At 39.6% G+C, this 17,475-nt stretch overlaps 1 protein-coding gene across 1 annotated transcript; it reads left to right on the forward strand.

Moving 5' to 3' along the window:
* The first annotated feature begins 377 nt into the window (after positions 1 to 377).
* si:ch211-106e7.2 (uncharacterized) lies at positions 378 to 12,789 on the forward strand. The gene is made up of 4 exons (XM_054620780.1): positions 378 to 609; positions 6,559 to 11,045; positions 11,519 to 11,581; positions 11,987 to 12,789. Exons 2-4 carry the CDS (start codon positions 6,602 to 6,604, stop codon positions 12,106 to 12,108), a joined length of 4,629 nt encoding a protein of 1,542 aa, XP_054476755.1. The 5' UTR covers positions 378 to 609; positions 6,559 to 6,601; the 3' UTR covers positions 12,109 to 12,789.
* Positions 12,790 to 17,475: the final 4,686 nt, after the last annotated feature.

Genomic DNA, 17,475 nt, shown 5'->3' on the forward strand with positions numbered 1-17,475 from the left:
TTGTTTTTTAGTTAATTGCTATTACCTCGGTGCTAACGTTAATCACCCTAGTCATTTGTGACCAAATAATTCAAAGTTTGATTTGCATCATTCTCGGCTCTTCCAACAGCTGCATCTCCACCTCAGAGTCAATAGAAATCCCTGCAACGTCATCAAAGACTCATCCCCAACACAAGGTTTTTATGACTTCTGGCAGGACGTACAATGTTTCAGCCTAAAGTCATTCCTTGCACACTTCAGTAACTCCTGCAAGAGTTCATCCATATATAATCCCCTGCCCCCACTTTAACCCACCTCACCAGGTAGGAGGGCCGGCTCGCCCGTCCTCAGCTTGTTGCTCCGATGCAGAAGGAGAAAAGGGGTCCTCCTCCTGCAGGTGACGTCACACATTAGCGTGACAAGGAGCTGATGAGTTAAACTCAAGAGTTTCTCCGGACGAAGCTGGATGTGGTAACGCTGCTCAAAACCAACAGGGGAGGATTCATCGATCCGCCGCTCGGCTTGTTGATTCACAAAACATGGAGCAATGAAAGTGAAGAAAGGAGAGTGGAGAGTCACTGCACGGATATCCAGATGTTACAACTGCTCAGATTGAAGCTGGACCCTAAAGTAAGTTAGCCTGCAGCTCAATTGTTAGCACGGCCCATTTGTTTTGGAGATGATAGGAATGCATGCAGAGACATTTCATTTACGGCATCTTACGTTGCAAACGTGAGTTTTTCCACTGTACCCTTAGTTTATATGACTCGTATTAAGATTTCGATATGAGCAACCGACGCAGTTTAACTGATAGTCGTTCATTAAAGTAAGTGGCATGCTGACTTAAAACAACTACGCAACTTATGAGTAACGATATGAGTTTCAGAAGTATGACTCACTGAGTGTAACCAGAAGGTGGGTAAAGTAGAGTTACATTGTACACGTGTACTGCTAACTTCTTTACTGAAACCATTGCAAAAGTAGGACTAAGGGAACAAAACATTTAGTGAGAAAAATACTTTACTAGTAACTTAAAAATGTATGTAAAAGAAAAAAAACGTCTCAGCACGCCTCTCGGATGTACTGACTTGAGGCCAGCGTTCACTGCTGCAGCCCGCTGCACATCCTGCTGTTCGTGTGTAGCTCCTGCTGCTTTAAAGCGAAAATGTTAAAACGTGAGGGTCTGATCAAAAACGTGTGGGCAGAAGACAACAGTACAACTTTCACCCGGTCCTGCCGAGGCTTCAGCCATGCTGCTCGTAAATGAGTCGAGGAAGCATGGCTGCGGTGGGATACACACAGAGCGCCATCAGATCTGGGGCCAGCCAAAGCTGCTAACTCGATAAGAGATCATGATAAATACTGACTGACGGTTTTCAGAAGCCAATTCTAAGAATGTAACAGGAAGTCACAGAAATAATTACATTCTAGTAGATCCAATCTGTATGTATGTATGTATGTATGTATGTATGTATATGTATATATGTATATGTATATATGTATATATGTATATATGTATGTATATGTATATATGTATGTATATATATATGTGTATATGTATATATATATGTGTATATATATGTATATATATATGTGTGTATGTATATATGTATATATATATATATGTGTATGTGTATATATATGTATATATATGTATATATATATATATATGTATATATATATATATATGTATATATATATATATATGTATATTATATATATGTATATATGTATATATATGTATTGAAAAACTGAAATATATATGTATGTATATATATATATATATATATGTATATATATGTATATATATATGTATGTATATATATATGTATATATATGTATATATATATATATATATGTATATATATATATATATATGTATATATATGTATTGTATTCTATCCTTTGTTTGCTATATAAGGATGTTGTAATTTCTCGTTTTGCTAAGTGCTGAATGAATAATCTTTATTGGTATTATCATTATTATAAACCACACAATATGTTTACTAACAGATAAAGCATGCATTGCACACCATGATCCTAATAGCCTATAATCTAGCGTTAAATATGACAATCAATAAAAAAAATAGTTTTTCTACAAAACCTGGTATTTGTTTTCAAAACTAAGCGCAAATCAGCCCTTTGATTAGGTGTCAGTGTGGTATATTTTCAGGCCTTGTACAATCCAATAAAGGCCCCCAGTGCTCTTGTCTTATATGATATATAGGAAACAGTTGTGCGGGCTACCAGGGGCCGAAGGGGCCAAAGGGCGAAGGGGCCAAAGGGCAAATGTATAAGAATATCGGAGCCCCATACAAGGTCTTGACTTCAGCCCAAATGTGAATAACATGTACACTATATAAGGAGGTGTAAGAGCTCGAAAGTCAGGGAACTCACAGATTCGACTCGAGACCTCCGGGCGCTCTAGACGTCCGTCATGACATGTGTTGCTTGTTTGTAATAAACTTTACTATACCAGCAAGAACAGTGTCCGCGGAGCATCCTTTCTCATCACTTCAACAGCACTGTCGCATGAAAGATACGACATCAGTGAAGTGTTAGCCTACATAGGAAAGGACGTCTCATGTTTCTGGTTTCCTTGCGTTTCTCCATGCATCCCTGGTGGGCGGGACTAAGACGCAAGGAAACGACGCAAATGAGGGAATCGAGGAGGCAATTTAAGAGACTTGGGGTGTACCACGAGAGATAGTAATAGCTGTGTCCCAATCCAGCGGCTGCGTCCCAATCCAGCGGCTGCATCCTTCGGAGGGTGTATTTGTAGACCGATTACGTCACACGGGGCTGTCCCATTTCAAAGACTCCTTCTAATGTGGCCGGTGAAGTTGATTTATTTTTATTTTAATGACATGGTGACTAGTGGACCAGCAACAGGTTAATTCACATTTAAATGTAATTATTGGGTTTTAACTCACGTGAATATCTACAGATACAAGTGTTAAAACTAAAAACAAGGGGCCTGAACAGATCACACTTATGTTAAAATGATCGGTTAAGTTACGTGACGCTATTAACTAACAAACAAACGCTACCGAGGGCTGCTGCGCTATTTATAGCAGCTCGTCCATTTTAATATTTTAACTTAGCTTTATGTCTTTTATACTCTTTTATGACAACCGCAGGTGGTTGCTAGGAGACGGGAGCGGCCAAAGGGTGGGGGCGCCAAAAGCTGGTGACATAAACGGGAAATAATTTTTGGTCCAGACCGTCTCATTTCGGGGGCCGCTCGGTCCAGCCTTCACGGTATTCAAAGGGCCCGGCCAACGTAGACCGAGAAAGGCTGGGTCCTCTGTGGGCTGCAGCCGCTGGATTGGGACACAGCTATTATGTGAGGACTGTAGGCATTAAAAAACAGACATTAAAAAACAGACAGACAGACAAAACAATGTTATTCAAGGAAAGGTGATTGTAATAAGTGAAAGCTTGGTGCACCTGCAAATCAAAGGAAGAGCTTACATTACATTACATTACAGTCATTTAGCAGACGCTTTTATCCAAAGCGACTTACAATAAGTGTATTCAACATAGGTATTCAAGAGAACTACTAGTCACCAGAAGTCATAAGTGCATCTCCTTTCTTAAACAAGCATCTAAAAGCATAAACCAGAGCGAAAGTATAGTGCAGAAACAAACTAATACGAATACAATAAGTGCAACAAACTAATACGAATACAATAAGTGCAACAACTACTACGAATACAATAAGTGCTAAGCGGAAGGCTCAGGGTAGTACTTCTTGAAGAGGTGAGTTTTCAGCCTGCGTCGAAAGATGGGCCACAGCTTAGGATCAAAAAGGCAGTGACACTATATAAGACCATGTCAAGGACAGAACAAGTCAGTTCACTCTCCAGAGAGTCAACTCGGGTTGAATCATAGACCATCATCGGGACTCCAATAGTTTTTAGTATAGAATAAGAAAAAGAGTTGGAGCAGAAATTCGGGCTTCATCAACTGGCCTAGTCCAGGCTTCTGTTATCCGACAATATGTGCAAGACATTAGAGCATTGTGCAAATTGCTGTGTGTGAATGTTTCTTGCTCCTGAGGAAACAGCTGGCACCATGTATGACAGTCTCTGCCACCAGTTTGTATGTGAATGGGTGAATGCTAACTTTTTGTTGAAAAGCACTTTGAGTGGTCACTAGGACTAGAAAGCGCTATATGAATGCAGTCAATTAACAACCCCCCTAGGTTTGTTTCTCCAAAAGACAATACACACATAACAATAAACACAATAATACTCATTCAGAGCTAATGTACATTTGATCACTGCTATAAATCATTAACATTTTCCCTCTCTTGTGATAAATGTGGGGTGAAAAATGTGAAAAAAATATTTGCCATAGCCCTTAATATTCCTGTCTGACCTGATGAAGGGCAGACAGGGAGAACTAAGCCTGGTTTCTGCCACCTGGGGTGTGCAGCACCTGGGGGGCAGGGTAGTACTTAAAAGAAAAATGCAGACATATTGTGAATATATTTATCATTATTTTTTACTTAATCACATACACAAAGGTTGTCTATTGTCATGTAAATATTACATTCATATGTATAAATGCACACATATAAATCTCAAACACAGTATATTTTGTTTATGCTTTCACATCACACTATCACTGTGCACATTGCGGTAAATGTTATGAGTTCTCTTAGAACAGAACTGGGCATTGTACGGATGATTCTGACCGGCCCGCGAAAGATTACATGATAATTAGAAAATAAAACATATTTTCTAATTATCTTATGGGTGGACTAAAACCGCAGTGCTTTTATTTTGAAGCCCATTTATTCTCACAGTGCACGCAATCGTGCACGTCAACTGTGCACGTGAAATGCGTGTGATTGACAACCTGTCTACCTTCCTTGTCACCCCTGAAAAATGCGAAAATGTGGGCTCATGCCAGAAAGAGGAAAGTGGTGCCGAAAGCAGAACTTTCAAACAAATATGGACTACTAATGTTTCTTTACTGAAGTCCAGGGTGAACCTGTGTGTGTGGTGTGTGGGGAGCATGTCGCCGTGTTTAAAGAGGACAGTCTGAAACGGCATTACGAGACGAAACATAGAGAAATACAAACACTGACTGATGCCGAACGAGCGCGGACATCAACGGATTTACTAGCAAAGCTATATAACAAGTGAAATGGGACACTTGATCCTTTTCTTTTTTTTTCTGCACAGTAAAAAAAAAAAAAAAGAACTGAAGAACACTAAAATGTGGAAATATAACAAGTGAAATGGGACACTTGATCTTTTTTTTCTTTTTTTTTTTTTTTTTTTTTTTTTTTTTTTGCACAGTTCTGAAAACATTAAATGTTTAATATAGGCATGTAAAGTCAAAAAGGCTACAAAACTGGGACACTTTTCTTTACACAGTTACACATTCCAGTGACATGTCTTGTTTATTTTGGCTACAAAGATGATGTGATGTCTTTAGAAAGCTAAGAAAATCCTTGTTTCAATAGTATATGAAACTCAAAATGCCCTTTGTTATTAATGTGACTGAAAATGAGTCAAATGTTTCACATATTGTTTATCATTTTGGAAATTCTATTTGAATAAATGATATTTTTGAAAGCTAACCTCACCTTTTAATTGCCAAATAATAACATACACTCTTACCAGCGGTCAAAACAATGCCATTTACTGCTTTTTATATAGAAATAAAATGTATATTATGCATAATTGAGTTCGGCATTTTGGCCCGGCCCTCCAAAATATTTTCAGTTGCTCATTTGGCCCCCTGGGAAAAATAATTGCCCACCCCTGTCTTAGAAGGTCAAATACTCCAAACAGGGCGTTCTAGTGCCTGATCGTACAATGGAAAAGAACAGAGACACATAAAGAAAGCATGTGCTTTTACTGCAGAGAGTATCTAAACCAGATAACAGAAGCCCTTTTTACGACCAACTGATAAGGCCCTCAGAAAGTCTAAAGTCTAAACCAAGAGCCGCCTTCCTCTTTTAGGGACCTATCATATTCAACTCATAAAACCTATATAACATGATGCGCACTCTGTATAAGCGCCTTTTAGTTGCTGAACTTCTCAGTACTGCTAGGCCCTTGCACGTTCAACTGCTGGGCGATATACCCTGTTATCCTACAATAAATGTCACATTTGTTTTAAGATGAATCCGGTGTAGAAGTCTCTCTTGTTTTCCACTCAACACTATGCATCATCGGAAAAAATTATTGTGATCTGAATATTGATTAAAATAATTGTGATCATAATTTTGGACATAATGTCGCATCTTAAGCGGTTGGTACACTTTATAATGTTTGATTCATGGCCAAAGTTTTGTATCACACATACTTGTAATCATTTATACATTTACAATTATAATATTATTCCAAAACTAATATATCCAGGGGTGCTTGCTCATGATTATACTCTTGGTTACTTAAGCTATGTTTTAAATGGTTTCAGTGAGTCATCATTTTCCCTAGAAGACTCCTATTGTTGGGGGTTTGATGTCAGAGTTTCTAAATTAAATTCTGTGATGAAAGTGTAGAAGACTCTTTACACACATTGTGTTAAACAACTGTATATATTTTTGTCTTTCAGGAAAATTACCTCCTCAACCTTTCACCTCAGCGGGGGTAAAAAAATGCAGTCTTTTGCATGGATGAATGGAGAGGTCAGACAGCATGGACCGCCTTCACGATCCCCACAGGGTGCTTGTCAGTTAAGCCACAACACAATGAGGAATCCGCAAACTGGGACTGCAAATGAGTCAAAGCAGTATACGACAGCAATAACAGGAGTTCAACCCCCACAAATTGCGAAATTCACTCACTATGGACCTGTCTTTCAAAGACAGCCATCAAAGTTGCAGACCTCAGCGGTTCCTCATCAAGCAGATTATTTTGTGCAGACAGCTGGAGGGAACAATTATCTGCAACACTCAACTACTAATTTGCAAAGTGGAAACCCTAGTTTGCCGGTCACTTATGGACTTCAGCAAAATTTTCATCAGAAATCTGCGCAGATTTCATTGACCCAGAATCCACCCACCATGATGCTAGCATACACTGTATACCCTCAGCAAGACTTTTCGTCAAATTGGAACCAATCAGTTGGAGTTCATGGGGAACAATCAATAAGGACACAGAATGCTAATATTGTGTCTGATCGCCATCATTGTTGGGGTCAGAATAGCTTTTTTCACAACTTAAATGGAGAGTCAATTAAACCCGTTTCAGCAAACACGACAACAGCTACCCCGCCTCAACATGGAGATGTGGCTCACAATGGCACATTTGGGCCTGCTGCTGAACACAATAGGCCGACTGCTCATAACCACATTCACAGACAAAACGGCACTCCGCATTGCTCTGCTCCACCAAGTTACAATGAGGCGACCTTTCTGTCTCTCAGAAACAACAGTAATACAACAAACTCATCATCAAGTGAACAGAATTTACATGTTTCCAGCACAAGTCCGATTTTTCAACAATACTCAACACATAACAGTGGGGGAGAAGCCACCGCCTCCATTAACTCAAATTCATATTGCAAGCAGTATGAAACCATCCTTTCCTTGTTAAAACAAACTGATTCTCCCGTAAATCCTGCTGTTGATGCACAACAGGAAATGCTCAGACGCCAAAGGGTTGCAAGAATTGAGGACTATCTACGTGAGTCGTCCACTGCTGGCTTAGATGGTTGTCCTCAAGTGTATACTAGTTCACATCATGGACGAAAGCAGGTTGTCAGCAGGGTCACAACGACGGAGTCTGATCAAAATATTCAACTTGGGACATCAACTGTCGCTGAAATATATAACGCCAATGCCTCCCAAACCATACCACAAGATTCAAGATATTCTTTGCCTAAAACCAATCACAATGTTATGTCAACACAGCAGCACGTAGATGTGCCACCCCAGCAAAGCTCTGTACCAAATGGCTTTTATGTCTCAGCAACAGGAGATGGAATTGGAAATGTAAATCAGGCAGCATTTTTTCCTGAAAACAATGTTGGATCTTTAAGCGATGCATCGCAACTGATGCCTGAGGGCATTATCCCACCGGGAAATGAAAACCAAACACATGTAGCAAACCATTGTGAAAGGCTTGAAATGCTATCAGTCAAGGCAAATGACAGCTCAATTCACTCGTCTCCTGGTCGCACAAGAGCTGTTGCTGTTGTGCAACCATTGTCACAGGAAAGCTACCAGGTTGCCAGCATGCAGACCAGTTCTAACAACATCAGTCAATTGTCTGAGGGCCCCACAACAGATGAATCTTTGAGTAACCCAGAGAAATTATTTATTCCTCCAAAAAACACGCCAGTTAGGTACCTGAAAGTGGGACCTTATCTTCTCCCAGGCAACCCAAAACAACTTTTGGCCCAAAAATATGCAATCAGGCATTCAGCAGCATCCAATGATGCTACTTGTATGTCATTGTCCTCTTTAGCTGGGCCTCAAGACTTACCGCAAAAACAGATATGTACAGTTGACATGGGATCAAAACTGGATATTGACACGCAAGTACACCAGCGTGTTGCACCAACTGCTCAACAATTGGTAACCTCCAAAGCACCAGTGAGTGGAAATGGTGAGAAGGACAAAACTGAGATGCCAATAGATACAAAGGGGGCTTTAGAGCTTTCCTCAGTCCCAACAACCCCATGGACCCCAGTCACACTAACTAAGTACATACAGTATTCTGAAAAACCTCAGATGATGTCAAAAGATATTGCAATGCCTGATGTTGTTCACAAATTATTTAGCATGTTTTGGGATGGCGACCCTGAAAACTTGAAAAGTGCGCTTAAGTCAGGCATGTACATTCATTTAATCACTGATGTTAAAAAATTCTGCAATGAACATTTAACACCAGAGTCTGTCATTCTGTCACAAGTAAAGACCTGCTTTAGGAGGCAAATGAAGAGCTACCATATCCTCAAAGATAAGGAAGTTTATTCAGAACTGCCCTACCAGTCATCATGGTTGAATGTCAATGAGCAGCTAGATGACATTGACAAAGAGTTTGACTTCCCGCAAATTTTGAAGCATCATATTTATAGGCTCAAGAGTGACATTCAGCCAGATCAGGTAGAGACAGACGACAGCATTTCTGCACAAACTGTAAATGAGGTGTCAAACAAGATGTCATCACCAGAGCTTAAACAGCTTGACCCAAGTGAAGAAAAACTAGACTCCTCTGTTGAAGCACCTTCAAAACCAACTTCCTCTCCTAAAAAAACGGAGAGCGCTGATTCCAGTGACCCGTACTCATTTAAAATCCAAGTTTTTTCTCCAGAAAATGCCAAAGTTATCTTTGAGCAAGCACAAAGCAAGCTGCCAGAAAGTATGGACATGGACTATCAGCCAGAAAAAGCCTTGGATAGCTCTGTGGAGGGTAAGCTACCTAAAGTTATATATGCCACATTGAGTAACCCAAAACTGGATAACAAGACATTCTGTCCAATAGAAGAGGTTTGCTGCATTGAAAGGTGGAAGGAAACAATTTGTGGGTCAGACACATCTTCTTTGACAAAATGCCAGTGCAAGATCAAGCAAAGTCATAAAGATATCGCTGCAAATCCCCTTGACAATGAAGTGATGGCAGTACAAGAGAAAGATGCGTGCAGGTCTGACAGCAAATTCCAATCTGCTGCAGAAGAGGAGAATCAGGCGAAGGGTGGGGAGAGCGACTATCAGGTTATGACATTTCTTTGGCCTGAGATAGTCAATGTATTCAGTCAAGACATTGACTTTCCTGAAGATACGGACAAACCTGACTCCCATTATGACAAAGACCCAAACAACATTTACCAGATAAGCATGGATAGTAGCCAGTCAAGCATCATACTCATAAGTGATGAGGAAGAACATCTGTCCAGCATTGAAAGTGAAATTCTCAACCAAATGCCAGACTTTGAAAATGATTCCGCACAAGCTCAGGTGAAATTGACAGAAAGATGCCAGTCAAACGGTTCAGATGAGAAAGAGACCAATAAAATCTCCAGAAATTACACTGAAATCCAGTCAGACCCTGAAGTGGAATGTGTACAGGATCAGTTGAAATCAACAGGAAATATGAAGTCATGTACTTCGGTCAGAAGTGACACAAAAACTGAAAAACTCTCCACTAATGAAAGTGAAGCTACCAGCCGGATGACAGAACTCAAAGAAAATTGTGGACAAGCTCAATTGACATCTACAAATGTGGCAGAGTCATGGGAAACTGAAGAAGAACAAACTCAAAATAATGCAACGGGTGCCCAACAGAAATTTTGGAGTGGTAAACTAAAGAGACTAAGTAGTCCTGATAGATTTTTACCAGTCTCGAAGAAATCAAAGAAATGCAAATCCCTTGGTGATGTGGACTCACAGCCTTTCCTTGAGGGCGCTTCAAAATGTGGGAAGGTTTTTGTTCATGCGACTGATAGCGAACCTTCAGCCTCAAACATTAGGACTGTAGAACTGGTTCTGTTTGGCTCAACAACACAAGACAAGTGTGTTTTACCTGGCAGTAGAAATAACTATATCTCATCTCCAGAGGTTGTGTCTGATGCCGTAGCAAGGCCTCCTAAAGTTCTCACTGTGAATCTCAGTCCCTTGAAGAAAAAGCCCATAAGAACTGTGCAAACATGGGAATATTCCGTCAAACGGCTTTACAAAAAATGGAAGATTAGTTTACCACCTGCTAAAATCAGGCACAAAAGGAAACTAAAACCACCAAAGTGTACTTTTGCCCCTTTATTTGTGAAGCGTCGCAAGAAGGCTGAAAGGTTTTGCCCTACCGACACTGAAGAGCTGCCAGTTTCCTCTGAAATGAGGGTCTTGAGTGGAAAAACTAAACCCTGCCCGAACCTTCGTTGGAGGAGGTCACTATCTGAAGAACTCCCATTCGAAGAGCAGAAAGAGAAACACACCATTATGATCAACAAGCCTGCTGAACAGAAGAGAAATAAGGCTGAAAATGGAAGCAATGCTGTCGTGCCTCTCCAGAACAACGATGTCCTGAAGTTCAGTGTCTTACCCGTTTCCTTTAACTTCGGATCCAATGGGAGAAAGGAAACCAACGCTCCTGTTCCAGGTAAATCCTAATATTAAGACTAAAGCAGTGCTTATGCCATTGTTGTGGGACTTGTAAGAGACAAACTAAAAAAGAATGGGCAAAATTTTATGCAGCGGAAGCTGAGATTTAGATGTTTGTAAGGTCCAAGAGCACTTCATTCTACATTTCCCACAATGCAACTTGAAAGCGCCTTTTTGCTAGCCCATGCTGTTAAGGACCAAAATCACATTAATATAAATCTAAAACTATTTGATTGTATATTTTCTTCGATACAGAAAAGCCACAATGTTGACTATTGAGAAGGAAAAACATTTTTTATTTTTTTTCGGCAAAAGACAACATTTCATTGCCAAACTCTACTGATTTGTCCAGATAAGTAAGCCCAAAAATCTTGAAGTTTTCAAATGTAAAGGGGGGGGTTGCTGTCCATAATTCAGATGATTGTGTATTCTGTAATGCTTTAATGCTTTTTTTTTTTGCTTTTTTTTCAGGAAAGACTGATCTTGTTGAAGGAAAGGACAACAGCGACAACAATACTCTCAGTAGGGCAAGAGGTAATGAGTACAACTAGAATTTATATAAATTATTATTTAGACAGTGATTACATTACATTACAGGCATTTAGCAGACGCTTTTATCCAAAGCAACTTACAGGAAGTGTATTCAACATAGGTATTCAAGAGAACTACTAGTCACCAGAAGTCATAAGTGCATCTCCTTTCTTAAACAATCATCTTAAAGCATAAACCAGAGCAAAAGTATAGTGCAGAGGCAAAATACTACGAAAACAATAATTGCAACAGCAACAATAAGACGAATAGGATAAATACGAATACAATAAGTGCTACAAACTACTACGAATAGGATAAGTGCAGCAAACTGATACGAATACAATAAGTGCTACGAGGAAGGCTCAGATTACAATTTGTCCTAATTATTATAAATTTACTTCTGCGTAGGTACATGGTGGCCAATTGCTGAGAAGAAGCATCGATTTTTTCCCATCCCAGAGACCTACAGCCTCTTCCAAAAGTTTCAAAAGAAATACAAGGAGAAGATGCAGCCATATGTGGATGAATAAAATGACAGATTGGAAGTTTGTTGGCAACAGACAGTTTTGTGGGAATTTTCTACATTTAAGAAATGTGCCTCTTAAGATTGTTACAGATTGTTTTTGTGTTTTTGTACTGTACATTCAAGTAACCATTGGAAGTTGCCGGTTTTGTATATATTTACTTTCAACAGTCTGTCAAAAATGTTACTAATCTATAGGGGTCACAGGTTCTAAACAGTTGTACGTACAATTGTCAGTTGTTTACATGACTGTAAAAGTGTTCAAGTCTTCCACTTCATATACAATTCTTAATGTCTCACAATATTGTGAAAAATGTAACTTTTTGAAAATGTTTTTTTCAGCTATATATTTATATATTTTTTTATATTTTTCTACGTTAAGAATATTTTTCTACAATATTTTAAACTTAATCAAATATGTTTTTTTATAAGAAAAGGTGTCTGGAATCGAGTTGAGTGCTGACACCATTAGTTTGAGGTAAACAACTGAATTCAGCAGCAAGAACCCAGAAAGGTGGACATTTTGGTGTATAGTTATGTCACCAATTTTAGAGACTGTATTTAAAGGAGGGCGGTAGCAATAAGGCCCACAGGATGGAGCATTAAGGATTAAAGGATGTATGACTGAGGCTGGTCAGTTACTCTTGAGGCCAACTCATTTTTGATCTGCAGTAAATCTATTCACATCAAATTCTGAAGTCTGTCTTGTTTCTTTGTTCCTGATGTCTTACTTTTTTTTCTACAAAGCTGTGTGGTGCAGAATGTAACCCATCTGGGTCCAGGTTGAGGAAAATGAGGAGTAACTTAATAATATATGTGGTATATTTTCAGGTCTTGCACAATACAGCGAAGGCCCCAAGTGTCTTTGTCTTACATAGGATACAGGAAGCAGATGGGCAGGATACCAGGGGCTGAAGGGTAGATGTGTAGAATGACGGAGCCACATACATTGTCTTGACTTCCGCCCAGGTAATTTGAATAAATAAATGTAAAGAGTGATAAGAGACAGATAAGGAAATAAAGGAAATAAAGGAAATGATCATATGACTGAGCCGCAAAATCGGATAGGATAGAGCCCTCAAGTGTAGGAGCATGTAGTACGGGCCGAGTAAAACCTGGAATGACATCTTATGGTCAGTTTAATAACTGGAGAGTGTAGAATCACAATTCGATTGACTGTTACCACTCTGACATTTGCTGACGAACGGTGTCTGATGCAGCCTCTCATCGAATATCTACATCTCAGAGGTAGCATAAATTTTATGAGAAAAAGTAAGGAAATAGCGGCAATAAGCATGCTGTATGAATGAAGGGATCTAAAACTGATGAAGAGAATGAGTGTGTGTGTTTACTTTGGGATGAGAAGAAACTGGGGAGAATGGGTGTGCGTAGGAGTGCTGAATGTGTGTGTGTGAAACTTGGCTGCTGATGTGGTCCAGCTGTGTGCCATAAAATGCATAGGAAGAGAATAGATGTGTTAAAGTTAAAAGAAAGAAAAAAACACATTATGATTGAATAAACATATATAGGTGGTGATTTGAGAACGGGACATTTAATAATTTGTAAGGATAGATATGTGGCCCGATGTATTGTATAAAACCATGAGCTTCTTTTGAGAAGACGTAATGAATTGAATAATGTATCGTATAAAACCATGAGCTTCTTTTTAGAAGACGTAATGAATTGAATAAAGTATTGTATAAAACCATGAGCTTCTTTTTAGAAGACGTAATGAATTGAATAAAGTATTGTATAAAACCATGAGCTTCTTTTTAGAAGACGTAATGAATTGAACGAGTTAGTAAATAAAACATGAGCTCTTCTTAAAAGGGACGTAATATAATAAATGAGCTGTTAAATGCACAATGAACTTCGTTTAAGAAGGGTAGCGTTTGAAACCCCCCCTCACTCGTCTCAAAATTCCCTCCAGATGGAGGTCGGAATGTGGGGGTGTGAAGGCGTTCGGTGACACTCTCTTGGGAGTTACAGAGAATTCCTTTGCCGTTTGAACTGTTTGGTCCAGTTGGTGTTCACTAAATGCTACAATGTTTAGGTAGGGGTTTAATTTAGGAATAAAATTTATGATGCTGTTAAAGGGACCTAATGGGTTCACAAGAGACTAAATCATTGCCTGTTTCTTGTCTGTTATGTCATTTACGGTGAATGAGAATTGAGACGGGAGGCAAGGCAGCGGGCCGGCACATCACGGAGTGTGGCTTGCTGACGTCCACGGGGAGGCTTCCGTTTCAATCTACTAAAGGCCGGTACAAATTTATCCACAGACTCTTTAGCAAAAACAAAACCTGCATTTTCCATATTTGTATGTGTTCTCAGTCGTAGGTAATATTGATGGTACACATATAAACCTGCTTTCATTTATAAGCCTAAGAGGATACTGACCTGCTCCTATACACATGTGTCGTATCTTTCATGCGACAGTGCTGTTGAAGTGATGAGGAAGGATGCTCCGCGGACACTGTTCTTGCTGGTATAATAAAGTTTAATACAAACAAGCAACACATGTCATGACGGACGTCTAGAGCGCCCGGAGGTCTCGAGTCGAATCTGAGAGCCCTGCCTTTCGGGCTCTCACACCTCCTTATATAGGGTACATGTTATTCAACATTTGGGCGGGAGTCAAGACAATGTATGGGGCTCCGTCATTCTACACCTTTGACCTTCAGCCCCTGGTATCCTGCACATCTGCTTCTTATATAAGACAAAGACACTTGGGGCCTTCGCTGTATTGTGCAAGACCTGAAAATATACCACATATTCCCCCCTTCGAGACTTACACAAAGTCTCGAAAAAATAAAAGAAGAGACATACAGGTGTATAATCATGACAAACTTAACAACCCGTCCTTTTTAACATTAAAGCAACTGTACGGAGTATAAAAGTGAGAGTGAAAAACCTGTCAGGCAGCTAATCTTTCTTGAAATATCCATTAAACAATGTAGACAGGAAAATTCTCTCACGGTCCCTCTGCCAAGGCGACCATACGCAGTACTCCATAACACTGAAATGTGGAATTTTAGCAATTTGTGTAAGGAAATGACTTAAGCAAATACATATGGAACTCTCAGTAAATCAAAACAAAACAATGTCCAAAGTCAGGCTGGTCGACCCATCGCACCTTTCTATGGACCTTTTCCTGCCTACCCCACTGTCCCTAAACATCGAGAAAAAGAAAACATCCGAGGTCCCATTATATTTAGAAACCATCATTTCCCAAGCATTTAATACACAAAGAAGAAAATTCATTTTTAACAATACTAATGTAACATCTAAGAGAAGACATAAGACTGTATAACGCTGCAGTTTCTCAGCAGCCTTGACTCAGGTGTAGTGTCGATGACGTCTTGAATCTGGATGTTGTATCGCCAGTCCACGTTCAGAGTCCTTCAGACCATTCGTATTTTCATGTTTGAAGTGTCTGAATCCATTCAGCCCATCGGAGTCCCTGACAATCCACCACCCTCACAGTGGTCTTCCCCCAATATGTTCTAGAATGAAAGAAAAGAAAACCAGTATCTTTTGCATACAGAACAGATACAAATCAAAACATCAAACACAGAATAAGAACACTTCTATAAGTAAAAATGTGAAATTATAAATCATATTGTCCATTAATCATTAATCATATTGTTCATTTGTTTCCATACCCCCCCTTCGAGACTAAACAAAGTCACGAAAGAGCAAAACAAAATCAACCCTACAAACTACGCAAGCAATAACAGAGGTAAATAATAGGATTATAATCATATGTAAATTTACTTGATCAGCATGAAGATATCAGAACAGCGTTCCCTGATATAATGGAGGTGACAGCAGTGGGAGCTACCAGCTGTTTTTGTTCAAATACAACTTATGATGGGCCGGGAACGTTTATGGGGTTATCAGATTGTGATAAATATATGATGGACTTGGGTAAAATGGAACATGGGAATAGTATTGATTCGTATGAAGCATCTTTTCAGGTACCACAACACAAAAAGAAGACAATTTTAAGGGTACATAACCAGATATTGCCGGGGAATGTGACTATAGGAAATTTCAAGGATATTTGGTGGGTCTGTGGTAACAAGGCATACATATTTCTACCATATGGGTGGACAGGATGCTGTTATATGGCACTGTTGAAACTTCCATATGAGGTTCTTACTATCCAGAAGGGAGTAGGGCCAGATGGGGTCCAATCTGATGTCGCTTCAAGTAGTAGGAAGAAACGTGAGTTGGCACAGTTTCACAATTTGGAATCTTACCATTGGAGAATAAGTATAGGAGAGAAGTGGGGTATAGGATTACTTCCATGGTATGGGGTGACATTCTTGGCAGATCACATCGACAACATTACCTACACCTTGCAGGGCTTTGCGAACGAAACCATAAGAGGTTTTGAATATTTGTCAAACACTCAGAGAAGCCACAGACTGACGTTGCTAAAACATGACATGGCTCTTGACTATATTTTGGCCAAACAAGGGGGCCTTTGTATGACTTTGAACTTAACAGGGTCGGCTTGCTATACGTTGATTCCTGATAGTTCTGATAATATGACTAGTGTCATAGAGGCATTGAAGCTCATAAGAGATGCGTTTGGCCCGTCAGAAGACGCGGGATGGTCTGCAAATGCTTGGTTGCAGGATAAATTGGGGCCACTAGGAGCAGTGTTAGTTCAGGTTTTGGTAGCGCTCGTTCTGTCGTTGTGTGTGATGTTTTGTTTTTGTACGCTGTTGTTGACCTTTGCAAAGGCTATGATAATTAGATGGGTTGGAGTTGTGCTGCCCGGCGATCAAACTCTGATGCCATTATTACACGAAGCTGACACGGACGTGGATGAGGATGACGCGATAAAGATCGAATTGGTGGAGGAATATCCATTTTGAATATCTCATATGATTATAATCCTATTATTTACCTCTGTTATTGCCTGCGTAGTTTGTAGTGTTGATTTTGTTTTGCTCTTTCGAGACTTTGTTTAGTCTCGAAGGGGGGGTATGGAAACAAATGAACAATATGATTAATGATTAATGGACAATATGATTTATAATTTCACATTTTTACTTATAGAAGTGTTCTTATTCTGTGTTTGATGTTTTAATTTGTATCTGTTCTGTATGCAAAAGATACTGGTTTTCTTTTCTTTCATTCTAGAACATATTGGGGGAAGACCACTGTGAGGGTGGTGGATTGTCAGGGACTCCGATGGGCTGAATGGATTCAGACACTTCAAACATGAAAATACGAATGGTCTGAAGGACTCTGAACGTGGACTGGCGATACAACATCCAGATTCAAGACGTCATCGACACTACACCTGAGTCAAGGCTGCTGAGAAACTGCAGCGTTATACAGTCTTATGTCTTCTCTT

This window comes from Anoplopoma fimbria, chromosome 19 (genome assembly GCF_027596085.1).
Source record: "Anoplopoma fimbria isolate UVic2021 breed Golden Eagle Sablefish chromosome 19, Afim_UVic_2022, whole genome shotgun sequence".
Classification (NCBI taxonomy): Eukaryota; Metazoa; Chordata; class Actinopteri; order Perciformes; family Anoplopomatidae; genus Anoplopoma; species Anoplopoma fimbria.

Coding starts and splice junctions, on each gene's coding strand:
- si:ch211-106e7.2 (XM_054620780.1), top strand. CDS start 6,602: ATGCAGTCTTTTGCATGGATGAATGGAGAGGTCAGACAGCATGGACCG. Junction 11,046..11,518: donor AACCAACGCTCCTGTTCCAG/GTAAATCCTAAT, acceptor CTTTTTTTTCAG/GAAAGACTGATCTTGTTGAA. Junction 11,582..11,986: donor TACTCTCAGTAGGGCAAGAG/GTAATGAGTACA, acceptor ACTTCTGCGTAG/GTACATGGTGGCCAATTGCT.